This window comes from Schistocerca americana, chromosome 6, assembly GCF_021461395.2.
Source record: "Schistocerca americana isolate TAMUIC-IGC-003095 chromosome 6, iqSchAmer2.1, whole genome shotgun sequence".
Taxonomy (NCBI): domain Eukaryota; kingdom Metazoa; phylum Arthropoda; class Insecta; order Orthoptera; family Acrididae; genus Schistocerca; species Schistocerca americana.
In genome coordinates, this window is record NC_060124.1 from 330950578 (window position 1) to 330972115 (window position 21538).

The 21538-nt window shown below is 39.2% G+C and overlaps 1 protein-coding gene across 2 annotated transcripts in view; it reads left to right on the plus strand.

Annotated features, from left to right (window-relative positions):
* The window catches only part of LOC124619667 (nidogen), a 255619-nt gene that overhangs the window by 163593 nt on the left and 70488 nt on the right, over positions 1-21538 (plus strand). For both annotated transcript variants that reach the window (XM_047146205.1, XM_047146206.1), the window contains exons 12-13: positions 4650-4781; positions 12151-12441. In XM_047146205.1, coding sequence (XP_047002161.1) covers positions 4650-4781; positions 12151-12441 — 423 coding nt within the window. The remainder of the gene's footprint in view (positions 1-4649; positions 4782-12150; positions 12442-21538) is intronic.

Sequence of the window (21538 nt, forward strand, 5' to 3'; positions counted from 1 at the left end):
TGTTGAAATGTGGACAACAAGAAGTCACCATTCTATAGTGTATATTTACCTGCTATCACGCCCATGCATGCATGAATGCCCTTTGCTGTCTGGCCTTTTTACCAGCTGCGCTTAAATGAATGGCTGTAGCTGTCTGGCTGTTCTGTCTGTTGGATATACAAGTACACCCGCAGCCGTCTGGATGCTCTACCTGCAGGGCAAACATGTATGCCTATAGCTGTAAAAGGGTTAATACATTAATTTTTCAGTAGGCTTATATATATTTATACAATTATTTTTGTTGTAATTGCTACACAAACTAATCATTACTGATAACAAAATAGGTACCATGTTTAAACGTGATTTCATGTACATGAATATCCATTTGAGATGAGAAAAATCACTACGATGTGTAAGACTGGCGTTAATAACTATAGAACCACTTATCCAATTTGTCTCTTTCTTTTTTCAACTATGTAATATTAAATTAAACCTGTTGGAACACTTTAATCATGCATACTGGCAGCCATGTAAAGGGTCACAAACTTTTTTATAATGTTTAGATTTACACATGAACAATGGGCATAACAGCACACAAATAACAATTTTACAGCCCATACAATCTATTCAGGTGAAGCAGCAGGTGCCAAGCTAGTATGGCTATAAAACTCATTAAGAGCTACATGTATATATCCTCGTTTAGTTGTTTTGGTCCTTTAATTTGTGTTTGTGCAGTGAGGCTTCCTCTGTTTCATTTGTAATTGTTGGGTATGGTTTCTGAACTGCTGTGAATTTTTCCCACATTTTTTTAACTCTTGTTACACATTTGGCTTTGTAGTTGAGAGCTTCAAGTATGTTCCACATGGAGGTTTTCATAGTTGCTGACTGATTCTTTCAGTAAACTATTTATTGTCAATGTTCATAATAGTTCTTATCAGCACACTTTGCAGCACAATCCTGCTAATCTTTCGGTAGACCAGTAGTTCAAATATCTGTGGAATGTTAGTATCAGAAAGGCAGTACCTTGTCCATGGCCCTTCCATGCATGAAGAAATTAGGAAATTGCTGCTCACTGGATGCAATGAGTGACTCTGTAAGCAAGAGAGAGCTTTGTGTCTTTAAAATGACTTTGTCAAAATGCATAACTGCTAATCTCCTTTTGTATTTTCCCAATTGCTGCTCTGTGCTTCTTCTACATGGTAAGCAGTCACCTATCCTCACATAGTTTTGTATATTCTGTTGGTCCATGCATGACAGTGCATGGTGCCAATACATTCCAAACTCATGTGCCGAAATGTAGTTTTCCAGGTGGGCATATCCTGGGTTCTATTGATAACTAATTGAGTAAATCGGCTGGTTCTTTCGCATAAGCTGTGGTCTAGGGTGGGCCTTAGGTGGCATATAAAAGCACCATTTTTTCATGGGTGGCACCTGAGTAAAGCCTGAAAAACAATGATTTATGAGTACCAATAGTACCTACCGTGGGAATGGCCACTTCTATAATTTCTATACATGGTAAATTGCTGAAATTTTTACTGTATGGGATTAAGAGGATGGTTTCAGGGTACCTTGAAATTTTTTTCAATATCATCATCTGTTGCCGAGATCCAAAGCTTCAGAGCTACTGCATATATTTTGTTGCACTGTTCATCTTTTGAAACATCTGATTTTAAGTACTATAGAACAATTGTTGCCCTTTCTTTTTTATATATATATATATATATATATATATATATATATATATATATATATATATATATGGGAGAGAATGAGAGAGGAGACAGTGATGGTGGGAGAGAGAAAGTGGCAGTGAAGGAGAAAGAAAGATGGATGATGACAATGGCAGTGGGAGCACCCAGAGGAGATAGTGCCTGTCAGAATGAGACATAAATGTAGCTTTAACTGGCATAGTGAACATATGCCATGAGTTCTCGGTTCACTGCAAGGTTCTGAGGTCACCAAACTACATTTTTAGCCATCATTTTTTCACTGTATAATGAGTACTTCATCCCTGTACAGGCTGTCTCAAACTAGAAATTATTCGATGAAGCCACCTGGTGGCTTAAGTGTTCTTTAAAAAAATTGTTTTGTCTTATAAAATGCTTTATACTTGCAAATCAAACACCACTTGGTTTGGTGTACAGAAAGTGTAAAGTAGTGTAAAGTGAACTTGCATTGGATGGGATAAAATTTTGTGTTAACCTTATATTATGCTTACTTATTTGTTGTTTATATGTGCCAAAGTATATAAATGTGTCCAAGTATATAAATAAACTGTTAAAAATTCACTGGCATGCAGAATTCATTTTATATAAGCCTCACACTCTGCTGTAACAGAGACAAGAAGGGAACCAGCTGAAAAATGCCCCTGTCAAAGCACAAAAAGGCGAATAGGCTCCTTTTTAAGAGGAAAAAACTGAGGAACTAGCTGCCTTAGTCCTCATTCTGCCTTCCTCAGCAAAAATGTTGACATGTGAATGTATACCTACTTTTTTTGCTGGAAGAGAGTAACAGAGAGACAGTGTCAGTATAAGAAAGAAGACACAGTGCCAGTGGAAGAGGATGAGAGAGGAGACAGTGATGGTGGGAGAGTGAAAGTGGCAGTGAAAGAGAAAGAGAGATGGATGGTGACAATAGTAGTGGGAGCAACCAGAGGAGATAGTGACAGACAGTGGAAGTAAAAGAGAAACAAAAATGGATGGAAATAATAGCAATGGCAGCAAAAGAAAGAGGAGACAGTGGAAATTAAAAAGAGACATGAGTGGACAACATGCATAGGCTTTGGAGGGAGGACTGGTCTGGTCTCCCCCCCCCCCCCCCCCCCTCCCACACCAGTACCACCCCCACCCCCTTTCTGTCCCCTGCTCCAGACCAGGGAACTTTAACATGAAACAATGTACGCACTTTCCCCCATCCTCTGTACCCACATGTTAAAGTTTCCTAGTCTAGGGGTGAAACCAAAGCAAACCATCACCAAGGGCATCAAGGACATGTATGGAGAGGAGACAGTTGTGGCTGAAGAGAAAGACAGCAGACTGTAAGTGAGAAAGAAAGAGACAGTGGCAATGGCAGATAATAGGGCAATGGCAGTAGGAAAGAGAGACAGTGAAAGTGGCAGAGAAGGAGACATTGGTAAGGAAGAGCAAGAGAAACTGATGAAGACAGTGACAGTAGGAGAGACAGATGGGAAACAGCACTTATGAGAGAAAAAGGAGACAAAGGGAGAATGAGATATATAGACAATAGCTGTTAGATGGGGATGCTGAGCATGAAGGATTCACTACAAAGAGAGCCTTGGTAAAAGAATTTAGAATTTTCTGTGTTAAAAGAGTGCAAATATCTTTGCATGCTAAAATTTTTGGTGAGGAAGACAGAATGAGTATGGAGGCAGTTGCTTCCCCTTTTTTCTGTCAGAATCTTATAAAGAGGAATGTATTCACTTTTTTGTGCTCCAACAGGAGCATTTTTCAGCTATTCCTTAATTTTGCATCACCAAACCCGTAAACATTATTAATCGAGCTTTCCAATGGAAAGCAGCTGCTTGGATGCCCATGTAAAAGATACTTTGACAGTACTAGAAGTTATTAAAAAAAAAGACAGAACACAGATACAAAAATTATTCATGAGAAAAGAGCAAGAAGTTCATTATGCAGTGAAAATGGAGCCTTCATGGCTTGCAAAGTGTGATAATAGAATAATACTAATAATAATGAAATCAGTATGTGTTGTTACTTATCTGCTAAGACTGTAAAACAATAGACTTGTATTTAACATGAGTTTTACTGAAAATCCATTCCAACTGTGTCAGTTCAGGCTTCCTGTGATTCTTTAACAAACTCTAGGCAAATATCAAGATAGTGCCTTAATAGCTCTACAGCCAGTTTCTCTCATTGGCCTCCAAAAACTAAACTTATCCTTTTTTTGGCATAATCATGCTGTTCATAAACACTACTAGAGAGGAAATATACCATAAATTCCACGTGGTTTGCTTGACCTTATGACATAAAGCCAACTGTGTATGGGCTGCTAGTTTCCTGTGCTAAATTCAAAAGCAATCTTTTGAAAACTTCTGCATCAGAGTATTGTATTTCATTTCATTCTTTGGAGACTTTTGTGTTGTGTTCTCTTTGTTCCACTTCTTCTCCTACTTCTCTCCTAGCGCAACTCTCTTTGCTGCATTTTACTTAAACTAAACATCTGTTACACACCACAAAAATTGTTATACAATATATCTTCTAGCTTGAGAGTCTAAAAGTAGTAGTTCATTGCATCACAATAAAATAAATTTATAAGTTAATATGAAAAGACACACCTAAAGTAGTCTTACAATACCATAAAATAGAGATAAATTGATAGTAAATTATTTACAAAGACATTATACAAGACCTGTATCCTAATAAAGACCAGAGCACATTTCCCCACTTGATAAAGGCAACAGTATTTTACAAATGAGGAAAACAAGAAGACTGCAATCCACAAAAAGAGAACTGGTAAATTAGTGACTGTAAGTAACCTAGAAGAACATTTTTGTAGGATACAATTTGTCACTTACAACAACCTCTTTTTGTATGTAAGTATTATCTCAACTTCATCAACTTTTTCTGTAAATTATTTTTATTTCAGGGTGTTACTACCTGCTACATTCAGTCTAAGGTCCTGCACTGTTACAGAATTGTTAAGCTGTTCAGACTTGCGGTGTCATCCAGACGCAGAGTGTGTTGAGCTCCACCCAGGAAGTCTTCAGTGCCAGTGCTTGCCAGGCTTTACAGGGAATGGTGTCTTCTGCACAGCCATTGAAAAATGTAAGTACTGTGTAATAAAGATGTTCAGATTTTTGATATATTGCATCAGCCATTTGATACCCATTGCTGCATAAAGTCCTCATCTAGACTCTGCTGTGCCTGAAGGTCTTTAGCTCTATGCGCTCATGTGCCACTCACTTGTTTTCTATTTGATATAATATAATTAACACAAATACAATTAAGATACTTACTAAAATATTTTACAATTAGTTCTTGCTATGATGTTCAGTAACAACTTATAAACTGCACTGTTTTAAGATTAAATGTTAATGATTTCAGCAAAACTGAAAGCTAAAAATAAACAAATTAAAAATACTGACAAACGAAGGTTTTTTGTGAACAAATGGAAATTCTGTTTGTGTTCAGAGTCACTATAATTAAGTTTGCATCTGGGATACTTGGCATGACTGTCTCTATGAAAGATCATGGGTTGCATGGAAAAGCTCTTTTACAAGAATGGTCGCTATGTGCCAGTAGTTATGCAGAAGTTCTGGTATGGTAGGAAGAAATGCATTGCTCCGATGTCTGCCAAGGGCCTAGAGAAATGATTAGAAAATTCGAAAAGACAGAGTCTTTTGAAATGCTAAGTAGGAGAGGGAGGAAAACAACTGATCCAACATTGGTAGAAGTTGGGTCCACAGCTTTGCAGGAGGGATTGAGTGGTGGTGTGCAAACATGCAGTGTACAGAGAATTCCCCAAACTTTAAACAAACCTGTGAACAAGATGCATAAAATTATATGGAACACCCTGCGTTGCTAGTCAGACAAATATAAATATGTTTACATTGACTTATGAGACACACTTTGGGCAAGCATGCTGTCAGGCCTACATTGAACTAGGATACTGAGAAAAGGATATGCATTTATATCTCTATGCCTTCAGCTGCCACTATCCCTCACAGAAGAACAGCATGCTGAATGCTCTAGTACACAGGTCATTTCAGATGAATGAAGTCTGACAGCAGAGCTGTGACACCTGGAATCCATCTCCCATGAGCATAGATATAGCAACTGACATATTTGGATGACCCTGCAACACAAAATCATCAAGAATGACTTGGAAAATGAAAACAAAGAAGAAGATGATGATAAAACCACTTTTTTACTGTTCACTGGGAATGTATCTTCCACAATTGGAAGGCTACTGTGTAAACACCACATAATATCAGTTTTTGTTCTTGTCCAAAGCATGAGTTTCATTAGGGACAGTGAAAGACAATCTGACTCTCAAAAAAAAAAAAAAAAAATGTACAAAGTTCTGTGTGAATGCGGAAAAATTTGTACTGAACAAACAAGCCACACAATTGAAGACTGATGTACAGAACATGAGCACCACACAGGCTTAATGCAGCCCAACAAATCTGCAGCAGCAACTCAGTAAAAATTAAACTAAACTAAACTCTGTCCAAACAGGCCTCAGAAAGCCCAACAGTACTGACCAACCACCGTCACCATCAACCTGTAGTCATCACTGGATGCAAATATGGAGGGGCATGTGGTCAGCACACCACTCTCCCAGCTGTTGTCAGTTTTCATGTCTGAGCAAAAGCAGAATACAGCATTGAAAACAGACATAAAATGAATTACAAGTAATCAAAAGTCCTGGCCACCACAAATAAATTGTGGGACTGCATTTTCAGAGAAGCAATTGAAATCTGAGTGACTGATGATTTAATCAACATGGCCACAGGCTTCCAATTAAGTAAGGCAGGGGATCCATTAGTAAGCTCCATCAAAGCAGAATGTGAGATCTGGGCAGTAGGTGTGACAGATGGGAGATGGAAGGCAACTGTCACTCCCCCACCCCTCCCCTCCACCATCGCAGCCACATGTCCTCCACCACCAAGCATGGCACAGGGTCAGCGAGGCCTGAACTCTGGACCAGCAGGTATAAATACCTCAGTACGCAGCAGACACTTCATTCCATCAGCACCACGTTATGATGGCAGAACAGTTGTTCACCATAATATCGTAGACCTCCGATGGTTGGTTATGGCAGTGTGTCCAAGAACTTTGAAAGCAACAAAAATGCCGGTATAGCATCAGATCACATAACACTATTGATGTTTACATTTTAGTCAGTGGACATTCATTTTCACAAAACACGCTCATTAAATTCAGTTTGCCATACAAAGATGCATTATCTTTACAAGATAGATCAGCATGGAGTCTAAGGTAACTTCCACATGGCTTTCATTTTGTTCCTGGCCATTATTATGTGGTAATCATTTGTTATTTTATGACTTTGTGAAGCACACCCTTATAATTCTTGAACTTCATCAGAAATACTTCAGTAAAATTTGTTTTCTTGAAATTTTGTTAAGTATCCTCTTTTCAGCACAAGATATTTTAATTCCTGTTGTCAGCCAAGGAACATTTCATTTACTAGTTTTGAATTTTGGTTTTTGACTCGAAAAGAAATATTGAAATAATGTGAGAATATTTCCATGAACATGTCAAATTCTTTACATGTGTTCTCACAGTTGTATATGTCATTCCATATTTTTTTTTTTTTTTTTTAATAAGTGCCTGATGTGTTCTAAGTTTTGCTTGCTAAAATGTATACCTTTTCATGTTATTTGTGGTTCAATATTGCCAGCGGCCTCTATTAGGAATGACTTTAAGAACATCACTCACTGCTTGCTAAATGGTGATGGACTGCACTTTACAGAAGTTTGAAGCATTGTCTCTGGTGCTTATTTGAATGCAGTTATGTTAAACTATAAAAAAATTACATATTAATCAATGGAAAATCCAGGCTGGAATGTAACAATATTATGAGAAGGAAAGTGGCGACTCACCATATAGAGTAGATGCTGAGTCACAGATTTTTGTTGTGCCTATCTGCAACTCAGCATCCCCGCCATATGGTGAGTAGCTATTTTCCTTCTCATAATGTTAAAAAATTACATATGCAATAGTAACTCAAAAGACAGGAATTGTAGGCAGTTCTGTTACACTGTTGATAATGAAGTTATTTTGATTAGATGATGTTTTATGGTCTTTAAATGGCATTTTCTAATAAAGAATATTCTAGAAACTAAAATCTTATATTTGAGATATTTTACTATGTAACATTTTTCGCAGTAATGTTGTGTGGTTTTCGCTATAGAAAAAATTTGTTTGCAGTGGTAACCATGGATTTTTTAAAGGTTTTTATTCTAAAATTCTAGCAATGTGTATTTCTTTTGATAGAATTTTGAGTAGAGATATTACCTGAGCTACGATATTACTGGGTTCAAATGTTTAAATGCAAGATGCCACTATAAACACTTCGTCATCAAGAATGGATTACTAGAGGGATTAGTACTGGCACCACTCCTCTTAAATTTATTTAGCAGTGACTTCCATATACAAACTTCAAAAAATTCCATTATGCCAATGACACGGCAATAACTGTACAGTCTAAGGACTAGGAGCAAGGCAAGCAAATACTCAGTAATGATCTAGAGATCACAATCCTCAGAAAACTGAGGAATACTGTTTCCATCTGAGCAGTTGCACAGAAAGTATACAACTAAATGTATTCTTTTGTGGCAGAAAGGTAAAACACAATCATTTACAAAAAAACATCTTGGAGTATACCTAGATTGCTCCCTTACCTTTAAAAAGCATCTTGAAACTACACAACAAAAATTGGAAACCAGAAATAGCTTAAGTTGAGAAATTGCTGGAACAAGGTGGGGAGCACACACAAAGACACTACACATAACAGTACAAGTACTGGTGTATTCTGTAGCTGATTACTGCTCTCCTAAATGGAATGGAAGTTGTCATGTTAAGAAGGTAAACATACACTTTAACAATACAATGAGGCTAATCTATGGAACATTCACTCACAAATCTTCCACAACTGTGTGTTCTCACAAATCCCCCCCCCCCCCCCCCCCCCCCCCAACTATGAAATTAAAGAACAAGAGGCATCCTTTCAAACAGCAACTACAGTACCTACTTACTCAGACTCACCCAAACCGTTTTCAGGAATGCACCTGCCTCAGAAATAATGGAGCCACCTGACCAGTATCAGAACAGGGCATGCCAGAATGAAAGCTATGCTCTCTAAGTAAAAAATCTACGAAATTCTTCAGCATATCTGTGCTTTCAAGAACAGACGATACAGAACATTGAAACAGAGTTTCCAAATTTCCACATAGTAAATTCCAAGGGACATGGTACAATCTGCTAGCAGCAACAACTGAAGCAGTGGAATGACTGAACTCACTGAATAAGACAATGGGATCCTAATTCATAATCTTTGTTTTGATGAAGCTCAAAGCAATAAAATAACTCTATATCCAGTAACAAATTTTTCCCTGCTCAGAATGCACAGTTAAGCTAACTAACATAGTGCCTCACAGTGCAGATACTTCTCAGTGGAAATCAGACAGAACAGTTAATGACTCCAGAACAAATATTTTTAAGAACAGTTAATAAAAGATGATCTGATATGAAATTTATGATGAACCAAATGCTGACATAAAATTTAATCTATTTCATGATAAATTCATACCATTGTTTGAAAATAGCTTTTGACATAAGCTAATCAGAAAGCACATTAGAGCCGCGTAAGAAAACTGTGGATCACTTAGGGATTAAAGTATCTTGTAAAAGGAAAAGGGAGGGCAACAATAAGTACAGATCCTGCAGTAGTTGTACACTACAAAAAACCACTCAAAATTACTAAGAAAAATTATTTAAAAAATCAAGACACATGCATATTATGTCAGAAACAGACTCATGGTTCTATGGAATGTAGTGAAGTGGGAGACAGTCCGAAGAACAGGATAACATCACTGTTGAATGAAATGGAAGGGCTATAAATGATCAGGTGTAGGCAACAGATAGGTTTAATAAACATTTCTTAAATGCAGTAGAAAATATGGGGACAAACAGTTCAAGAGAAAAATCACAGCAGTATACTGAAAAAGCAACTCTCATAAAATTCAGTCTCCTTCTGAAATTAAGAAAATAATATATTTACTCAAAAATAAAAGTTCATGTGGATTTGATAGTGTTTCCAACAGAGTACTGAAGATTTGTTGCTATTTAATCAGCCCAATCTTGTCTGAAATATGTGATGCGTTATTATATCAAGGCATTTTTCCAGAGAGATTGGAATATGCCATTGTTAAAGGTCTGAAATATGTGATGCATTATTATCTCAAGGCATTTTTCCAGAGAGATTGGAATATGCCATTGTTAAAAGTCAGAAAGGTAATAGGAAGGATTTCAATAACTACTGACCTGTTTCACTACTGACATTATTTTCCAGAATTTTAGAGAATATGATGTATTCTAGAATAGTATATCAACTGAGAAAGAATAAAAATTCAAGCTGTGATATTATAGCTTGAATTTTAGAAGAGTTGCTCAACTGAGAATGCCATTTATGTGTTCACTCACCAAATTTTACAAACATTAAATAACAAAATAGTATTGGTCATCCACAAAAAGAATTGGTTCTGTCTGTTGGATATTACATGTAAGATCAATTGCATATATGAGGAACAAAAGCAGATCTACAACTGAGTCTTGAGAAACCCCAGAAACTGATTCCCTCCAGTCAGAAGAATCTACATTGATTATACTGGTTGAATTACTAAGTAAAACTTTCTGCATTGTTCTGATTAGATATGACAATATTCATTAGTGAACTATATCATAAACTTCATAAAACCTCAGTTTATATTGGGAGAATATTGTGAGTCACAGAGACAAACGTCTTAGACAGGTGACTGCAAAAATGCTTGAAACTAGTTACTCTGTAGACACCATATGGTGAATAAAGTAAATCAATTTGTAAACCTTAATAGTTTGGCTAACTTCTCAGTTCTTTACGCAAGATGTGGTCATTGGTGAAGTGAATAAATTATCAGCATAATCAAATTTCTTCTCAAGATATTATCTTTAAATATGGTCACAAACATGGTTGTAATTGAGGCATTCTCTGCAAGAATGACTTAACTGAAATTGAAATAAGTCTTACATATTACACTATCATGTCATATATTCTGAAACCACAATATTTCATTTTTATTTGACTGAAATATAGTCTATATATGAGAGTTTGAAATGAATAAAAAACTTTAAAATGTTTGGTGCTCTGTTTCTCAATCTCAGTATTTATGTTTCTGTTGAGTTGTTGCTCCAGCGAATGCCTCAGTTACTATTTGCCAGAAACATTTCTTTTCTATATCAATATGTGAAAATATAAATTGAACATTATAAAATCCTGTAATTTTGCATACCAAAGACAGTGGTCTGACATGTATTTCTGCACCTGTGCATTTAATGTGTTGATATTTAACTATACAAAACAGTGTTGTAGTATTTGATACACACCTAAAACAATATAGTAATGTCAGTTGTATGGCCTCATTAAAGTCACATTATGAACAATAAGGATTAGAAAATACAGCTTGTAAAATAATTGCCACGTGTCATGTACATATAGTATATGAATTAGATCTGTAAAGGAAAGTCGAACAAGAAAATAAATAGTATTTGAGGTAAGATTGATTGATATCTGAGTAATTTAGCTATTCCATCTTGCTTCATTTCACCCCTTAGCTCTTGCATCATAGGAATGTGGATTTCAAGTATACTGATAGAATTAAAATTCTTAGCCACAAAGTACACGGCTCCATTCTGTATTCTCCTCTTTCTGTGAATAAAATGAACAGTTATTTCCCATATCACATTCTGTATGTACAGGGTGACAATCACTGAACTATATGAAATAAAATTATCATAATTTCTGAACAGTTTGCATTAGTGCATTCAAACTGCACATTTGGCCGTGAGGCATGATGGAAATTAATTTGGAGCAAGAAATCATTCATATCTTTCTCACATAAACCTACCAAGCATTTGCCATGATCAATTTAGGGAAACCATAGAACACCTAAATCAAGATGGCCAGAGGGATATTTGCTCCACTGTCCCAAATGTGAACCCAGTTTTGTCACTGTGCCACCTCACTTGGTAGGATTATGAGAATAAGGTAGGGCATGTGCTGACACATATAAACATTTTACCCGTGCTCACTAAGAACTGTAAAAAATAAAACTGACCATTGTAAGTATAAAAAATGAAGACAATAAATGTGTAATCATTTCTATAGATATAAATTTCATTTTATAATGAATTTGGTATGCTTCCTACATTTTTAGAAAAATCGATTAAAATTTTGTGTCATTTTACATAAAAGATAGTGTTGTAATTAACTGCTTAATTGTAACTGGGCATATAAATACTATTTATGAAGAAATGTGCTAAAAATTGTTGTACTGTGTTTCTGGATATACTTCTACTGTTCATGTAAGAGCAATATACAACCCTAATTTCATTCATGTGCTTTTTGTTGTAGTAAGTTGCACAGTGGCCAACAACTGCTCCCCATTTGGTGTCTGTGCCTATGATGAACTGACAGCTGGGTATCACTGCCAGTGCTTGCCGGGCTATGTAGGAGATGGCTACAGTTGTGTTGATTCAACCCTCCTGCCTCAGCAGCCACCATCCACCCTTGCACCTTCAGGCCCACTTCCTGGCCAGTCAGAGGAAGAAACAGCACCTGCTCCAACCTGTACACTTGGGGTCTGTCTGTGTCCACCAAGCTACGAACTTCGGAATGGTGCCTGCTTGCCTAAAACTGAACAGTGTAAGTTTGTAGTAGTACACTGAATATTTTGTAAACTGACGTGAAGATCAGTTGTGAGTTATCAGATTACATTATTCCAGCCCATAACTGTGCACTTTTTTCAAAGAGATACTGCTGAAGTGCAGTATTAGGGACCAAAAGATCCACACAAAATTTTTGAAGACTGTCTGTAGTTGAATCACTTTCCTCTGAACTATGCAGCTAGCATTTTAATATGCAAGGATACAACAATGTGCGACATCTACACAATAGCCTCAAAAACAAAGGTCTATCATCAGTTCCAGGAATCTAACAGCAAAACATTGTTGTACTGTTTACCATTTGTTTGTATTATAAGGTGCATTCTGACTGAAGCATGGAATATGATGATAGAGTGTGTTTTTTGTTCAATCTAAGTGCTCTGTCACAGCTGGGTATGGGACCGTAATGAAACATTTAGCACTACATGGATAGGTAAAGTCTGTAAATCAGAGTATTCAGACAAAATCAAACAATGCAAAATCCAGGATGGAATAATAATAATATTATGAAAAGAATAGACTGCTGCTAATCACATAGAGGAGATATTGAGTCACAGACAGTCATTGCAAAAAGACTGCAGAATGTCGACGGGATCCGGCTGCATACCCGGAAATTATTAGAAGAAGACTGCTATACATTTGAGCTTTCAACCAAAAAGCCTTCTAGAGTAGAAACCATACACACATGCACACAAGCACAACTCACACATGCATGATCACTGTCTCTGGCCATTGAGGCCAGGCTGCGTACAGCAACTGTGCCTGATGGGAGAAGCCATCTGTCAGTGGTGTGGGTAAGGATGGAGTTGGGGCAGGGAAGGGGAAGGATAGCAGGGTGGTGGTGTTGGAAAGGTGCAGTGCTGTTTGAAGGAGCATGCAGGGATGTGGTGGACAGAGGATAGGGCTGTTAAGTGCAGTTTGGAAGTTTGAGGTGGAGGGGGTGGGGAGGAGCAGAAAATGAGAGAAGTACAGGAGAGGGACAAATTGGGTTACATTGTACACTGCAGTAGTGGAAGCAGGGACAGGGATAGGTAGGTGAAGAAATGGACTAATAAAGTCTGAGGCCAGGGGTTACAGGAATGTAGATGTATTCCAGAGAGAGTTTCCAAATGCGCAGTTCAGAAAAGCTGGTGTTGGTATGAAAAATCCAGATGACACAGGCTTCGAAGCAGTCATTGAAGTGAAGCACATTGTATTGGGCAGCATGTTCAGCAGCTAGGTGGTCCAGCTATTTCTTAGCCACAGTTTGTTGGTGATCATTCAAGCAGACAGACAGCTTGTTGGCTGTTGTGCGTAAGTAGAAAATAGCACAGTGGTTACAGCTGAGTTTGTAGATCACATGTTGCTTTTTGCAGGTGGCCCTGCTGTTAATGGGAGAGGTGATGCCTGTGACTGGACTTGAGTAGATAGTGGTGGGAGAATATATGGGACAGGTCTTACATCTAAGTCTACTGCTGGGATATGAGCCATGACGCAAGGGGTTGGGAGCAGGGCTGGAGTAGGGATGGGACAATGATATTGTATAGGATTGGTGGGTTGCAGAAAACCACTGTGGGCTGAGTGGGAAGGGTTGTGCATTGGATTCATTTCCGGGTATGAAAAGAGGTAGTTGAAACCCTGGTAGAGAATGTGATTCAGTTGCTTCAGTCTTGGGTGGTACTGAGTCATGAGCAGAGTGGTTCTTTGTGGCCATACTTTGGGAGTGTAGGAGCTGGTTGTTGACTGAAGAGACAAGGCATGGGGACCTGTGAAAGCTGTCATTTGATCTACAAACTCACCTCAATCACTGTGCTGCTTCCTACATGGGTATGGCAACCAACAAGCTGTCTGACCATATGAACATCCATTGACAAACTGTGGTCAAGAGACAGCTCAACCATCCAGTTGTGGAACATGCTGCCCAACACAATGTGCTTCAATTACTGCTTCACAGCTTGCACCATGCGGCTTCTTCCTGCCAATGCTGGCTTTTATGAACCTGCAGGTAGGAAGTCTCCCTGCAATATGTCCAAAGTCCCCTTAAGGCCTCAGCCTTCCCTAGTCCCTGTTCTACAAACATCTACCCCTCCCACTCGAGCACGACACAATCTTCTGTTCCACCAGTAGATTCGCTAGTATTTCCACCTTTTTCTACTTCTCTACTCACCCCCTTCCCCCCCCCCCCCCCCCCCCTTCCTCAAACCTCCTCCTGATTGCACACAGCATCCCTATCTTGTCCCCACCATGTCACTGCATCCATTCACAAGCAGCACTACACCTTCCTCCTCCCTACCCCAGCCTCCTGCTTACCCCACCACCCACAGATTGCTCTCCCATCAGGAGTAGCTGCTGCACACTGTCTGGCCTGAGCGACCAGAGACAGTGGTCATGTGTTTTTGAGTTGGGCCTGTGTAAATGTGTTTGTGTGTCTTTTACTTTAGAAGAATGTCTTTTAGCAGCTGTTTTGCTATGCCTGTCTGCGATTGAGGCACTATGATTTGGAAGTGATTCAGGAAAGGGGGGATTGGTTATGATTCCCAATGAATGGATATTATGGCACTACTGAACCACATGCTACATTTTTTATTCTAACAACCACAGAGACAGCAAAATTATGAGGCAACCCTACTGCCTTCAATTTCTGTGTAATGGGCCTAGAATCATGATGGTGCTTATAGGTATACAGCCCATTTTACAAAAGAAAATCCGTGATTGTGTGCAGATTCCTTGTCCTACAATATATCCAGATTTATTACCATTTGGAGTGTGCTGGAACCTTGTGGCAATCCACACAAGGAAACATAACACTCAACAGACAGTTTTTATTGACACTGAACACATCATAATAACTGTACAAATCACAATTCCAAAGAGCTTTACCATGAGAGGAGTTCAATAACAAGCAGAGTAAAACATCTTCATAGAGTACAATTACATAGGCAGTATCAAAGTGTGTGAGTGGTGGCTGGATAATAGGAGAGAGTGCTTAAATGCCAGCAGATGGTACATTGGCTGGTTGCTAAGATGCTACTTCCACCAACACCAGGGGAGGATCCTGGTGATACCACTCCACTCTCTCAGATGATGGCTGGCATGCTCTGGTGTGCTGGCCCCATACAGACCGGGCAACTGTGTTGCTTGGTGCTCAGTGTCTACTACCAGGGCACTGGTACAGTGTGTTAACTGTAAGACGGCAGAGTTGTGAGGGGAGTGCGGGGAGAGGAGGAAGCAAGCATTGGCTGGTGAGGGGAGGGGAGCCATTGGGGGGGGGGGGGATAAGGCACACACCTACCAGTTGCAGTGCTGGCACTACAAATTGCGCATTACACGAAAGCAGACGAAAGGCTTGGAAGTAAAACTCACTTTAAATGTTGTTCGTAAACGAAACTGAAATTGTCGTGTACATTATATATATATATATATAGGGAAACATTCCACATGGGAAAAATATACCTAAAAACAAGGATGATGTGACTTACCAAACGAAAGCGCTGGAAGTCTTTTCGCTCACGGGATTGGAATGACTGCTTACCCTCTCCCTTAAAACCCACATCCTTTCGTCTTTCCCTCTCCTTCCCTCTTTCCTGATGAGGCAACCGTTGGTTGCGAAAGCTAGAATTTTTTGTGTATGTTTGTGTGTCTATCGACCTGCCAGCATTTTCGTTCGGTAAGTCACCTCATCTTTCTTTTTATACATATTTTTTCCCACGTGGAATGTTTCCATATATATATATATATATATATATATATATATATATATATATATATATATATATATATATATATATATATATATATATATATATATATATATATGAATGTATGTACGTTTGTCTACTATCCGCTCACAAACCATTCATCCGATTGCAATGAAACTTTGGTGAGTTGTTCTCCGAACGCCCGAAAAGAGTAATGGACAATGTTTCAACAGTTAGGTCATTGTAGCACGAGAAAGATTTATAAGAAAATGCCTTCTGCACTGCATATATATTTTTGAATTTGGAAATGTACTGTAATATGTATGTGCTTCGAAATAATACAGTAACCAGTGGTGTTTCCATACATAGCAATACGTTAGCAAGAAAAAATGAAATATAAGGTAATTCGGACGAAATAGGGGGCTCCTTCAAAGTGATCGTGAACAAAATATCTGAAATGGAAACTCACCTTTTCTTGCCAGGCATTTGTGGTGATATGCCAGGATGATTCTTGGAAAACTGTTTGAATCTTCCAATGCTACGCATGCTTTGTCCTGTGTATGTAGCAGCTCTCACTGAAGATTTGTAAATGGGGTGAAGCAATTTTTTCTGCTCCCTTTCCCTTTCGCAGCATTCAATCACACGCAATATAATTTTGCGAGGATCGCTACGCAATACTGGTTTCCTTCTAACCGTAGGCCTACCGGTAGGGGTTGTTGGCGATTCCCGAGATGGGCCAGCAACTGCCTCTTCACTCATTTTGATAATGTTTAGCACAACTGCACAATAAAAACATGCAGAACAGTACAGTCTAAAACAATAACGAAGCAGACGACAATGGCTACCTTGTACAACACAGTCAGCTACGTAATGTTGGCAGCAGTCGAAACTGCGTGCCTACCGTAGCCTCCCGACATTTACCGACTTCTACCGATTCAGGACTAGGGAGAGGTCTGCCATCTAAAAGTTTACACATTGTATAGCCCACAGGAGGATGCAGTACATTGTCGTAGTTCTTCCTGCATGCAAAGGTGACGGAAAACCAGTGCCTAAGCCATGGATTCAGCAGGAAATAAAGGGTGACTTTCAGTAAGGTGGCGTTGTTGATGGGCATTGGTTTGAGCTCTGACAGGCCTGATGGTAATGATGGTGCTACCAATGCAGTGTCTCTGTTGTGACTGCAGCCTCAGTAGTGTCCCAGGATCCAACCCCTGGACTTGGCAGAGGCAAGAATAGATCTGTGTTGGCTGGAACAGCTGTGTGCAGGCAATAGTGCCCCACCTGGGAGCTGCCCCAGCCTGCAGTGCAGGGAAGCCAGCCACAATAGTGGCTCACTCTGCTGTGGTTGCAGACTGTGTTTCAATGTCCTGCTCCTCTGCAGGGGTCACGGTAACATCTGCTTGTGACTTGACTGTAAGTAATGTTTAGAGTGGCCACCAGTGGCTCTGGTGGTGGGGCATCTGTAAGAAACCTGGAACATGTGAGATCTTAAGTGTGCTGCTTCAGAAATGGAGAGGAGCAAAGATAGATAGTGTAGGCATAAGATGGCAGGGTGGAGGGTACAGCAACAAATGATGGTCAATGGTGAGATGGTGCTGGGCTGCCCGACCATTGGCAGGGCCCTCATTCCAGCAAAGGTGTAATTTGTTCTGGTGGTGAGCCATCTGCCAGTCAGAGGACTGAAGCTCCTGTACAACTGCAGGCACCCAGTGGTCTTGTTTACCATAGACACCAGCCCAAACCTGGTTTCCTTTCTTGAACACTGATGATGGGCACACTTCCAGCATGTGAGGTGCTGGCACCAGCGGATTTAGGAGGGTGCATGGCTGGTGGCCATAAAAAAGTTCTACTGGACTTTGTTCCACATAAGGTGTCAGTCAATAAGAGCATAATAACAATGTAAGTGCATCATCTGTGGGAGTATATTTTATATATTCCTTTATTTGTTGCTTGAATGTGCAGATGAGTCACTCCAGTTCTCCATTAGATTGTGGATGGAAGACGGGGATGTGAGGTGACAGATATCATCTTGGTTGCACATAGTCTCAATGGTTTCTGCCACAAACTGAGGGCCATTGTCCATGGTAATATTCATTGGAGGGCCTTTGATGGTGAAGATTTTGGACAGTGCATGTATGGTTCTTTGGCTGTAGTGGAGTATAAATGTACATTGTATGGATAGTATGAACATGTGTTTGGGTCCTATAAACTCCAGATTGTCATGGAACAGCTTGCTGTTCAGCACAGTTTTTCACAGGTACACACTAAATGCTCTATGTGCTTGTCGATGCTTGGCTAGCAGACTTGACGGTGGGCTAGTAGTGTAGTGTGTGATGATGCTGATGGCCATGATGAAGCAACTCAGGGAATATCTATGCAGAGTGGCATGAATATAACCACTCATGGTGTGTCATGTTCTGTTTTGAGGAAAATAATGCCATCCTCCAAAATCAAGCGGTGCCTTAACAGAAAGTAGTGATACACAGAATCTGTTTTCACAGAGGATACTCAGGCTCCCTGTGTAACTTGTGGCAGCACACACACTACAGGACTACATCAGTACATATGACAGACATTAGCAGTCAAGTTCAAAAATGGTTCATATGGCTCTGAGCACTATGGGACTCAACGTCTGAGGTCATCAGTCCCCTAGAACTTAAAACTACTTAAACATAACTAACCTAAGGATATCACACACATCCATGCCCAAGGCAGGATTCGAACCTGCGACCATAGTGGTCGCGCGGTTCCAGACTGAAGTGCCTAGAACCGCTCGGCCACTCAGGCTGGCAGCAGTCAAGTAGCTGGTGCTAGGAAAGGTGTTTATTGTTTATTTGGCTTCATTATTCAAACAGAAACAATATTTCTTCAGTTTTGAATGACAGATCTGCAACCATAGGTAAGCGAGAGAATGAACTGGAATTTGCTTGTTTAGCTACAGAGTGAAAATGACTTTCATAGCTATATTGACTCAAAAAGAGTGACCAACATTGAATATGCTGTTATGTCTTATTAGGTATCTAAGAAAAAGGCCCAAACAATGGAATCAGTTGTTTATGGTCTGATATTGGATGGTACTTGTCTCCGTACAGGGTTACATGGAATATCTTATCTCTGTATAATATTGTCAAAGCCTCTTTTTCAATCTGTGAATAATTTGAACGGGCTGATTCAATGTATTAGTTGCAAAATCTGTTGGGTGATCATCTTGCATCACAATGTGGCGATACTGCTTCTAGTTCATATTGGCAGGCATCAGTGACAAGCAGATGTTGCTTGCGTGGTTAGAAAGTAGCCAAGGACCAGGTGGCATGCAGCTTGTTTTAAGTGTGCAGAATACCTTTCTGCATTCATTTGATTGAATGAAAGAAAACCCTCAGTGATGTAGTGCATTACAAAATTTGGGCTGCTTGAATCTACCACAGAAATTGCTTTTGTCATAAAATTCTTTTATGTTGATTGGTTGTTGAAGTGTTTTGATTGCAAAAATGTGTAGAGTAGTTGGCTTAAGTCCATATTTTCATATTATGTGGCTGATGTACTCAATATACAGTTAAAATTTTTTTTTTAATTTTGTGCATTATATTTCAGACCAGTCTCTAGCAGGACATGAAAAAGAATTGATAGATTTTTGTAAGTGTTCCCATCTCATGGGTCCTGTGACAACAGTGTTGTCTCAATAATGCAGCAAGGAACCTGCTGCTTTAGTTGCTCCAAGTATTTTTGAAATATTTCTTGTGGGGGATCTGCCTATATCAACAGCTAATTACTTGTATCAAAAAAGTCAGAAAGGTATGTTAAGTACCATGATTTGTTGGCATGGTCCGGCCTGCGGGAGCTGGAACTATGTGTCAGACAGATCTATTTTAGAGATGTACTGGCCATCCTTGAGTATTGCCAGTAATTCCTCAGGCTGTGGAATAGGGTATGTATCTATGATTGTTGTGCCCCTACAACAGACTTGAAAAATTCAGAGAGGTGCAATTCACCAGATTTTTTTATTATTGTTATTACTATTATCAGGAGACTGTTTGTGATTGATTCCATTACTTCTGAAGCTATGAGTGTGTCTAATTCCTGTTTTACTTGCTCTCACAGAGCCATGGACATGTGTCTAGAATGGAAAAAATGAGAACTTGCTGATGGCCTAAGAGTAATGTGCTTCAAAATTATTTGCTTTTCCTAGACTAGTGAAAAATATCTCAGGAAACTCACTACAGATCTGTTCTAATTCTTGGAAAGAGACCTCTTCTGACACAAGATGAACTGAAGTGTTAATGACAAATCCAGACATCAAGAAAGCATATAATCTGAAAAGATTTTGTGTGATTTACCGACTACTGACATTTTTGTATGAGACTTACATTGTAAGTCCACAGTGGATGGGAATACTTTGTTTGCCATAACTAATTAACCATCACTTACTGGGTGGTCAGCACTGGGGTACCTATATCAATCAGAGAAGCACTTATCCCATGTCCACTTGAAAATTTATCAATTGACCTCCAATGTTCAAAGAAATAAGCTATTAGTTTACACCCACTAATTCAGTATCAGTGGCTGTCCAGATGACATTAATGTCTTTGCTAAGTCATTTCACCAATTTAAGAGCTAAAATTTGTGCTGGCATGACATTGCAGGTGTCCCATTGTGAGGGCAATTTATCCTGGAAAGCTGCAAAAAATGTGCTGGGTAAGAGGGAAGTGACCAGTATCTGTTAGCTTGCTCTTGCATCCACTGTGAGAGAGGTTTTTGAAACAGTTTGCGGCTTGCTGGAAATAAATGCTATGTCCTGGTTGTTAGGCTATCTTAATAAGTGAGTAACTTTCCCAATTTTCGAACCCTCCTTACACTGCCATTACTTCAGCCCAACTTTTGGGCCGCTAGTCTGTTGCCCAGGGAGTTTAAAAAGAAAGTGTGATCTGTAAGACCTCCGAAGTAGCATCATTAAATTGGAGGACTTTCTGACAGACTTCTTTGACAGCAGCTGACTGAAAAATGACGTCCTTAACCATTGAACTGGCATAGGATCCTTTACACAAAGCTGACACGGACACACACTTGCAACATAGCCCCTGCAGTTCTGCTAATGCGGCACAGTATAACTGATTAGATTGCTCCTGGCAATGGTAAAATTCTACCCTCACAGCAATGACATGAGCATCTCAGTGGTAATGTTTGGTGAACAAGTCACACATCTCCCAGAAGGATAGTTTGGCAGGCTCAATAAGGGGGGTCTGTTTACTCAACAACCAATAAATCTATAGCTTAATCCAAGAAAGGAAGAAAGTAATTATGAAAGAGACCTCAAAAATGCAGTTAGGTTCCTCAAAAATATTTTTTTTTTTTTGTGAACTTCTGTATTGTTTCTTGCTATGGTGCATTTCTTGATTATCCCAT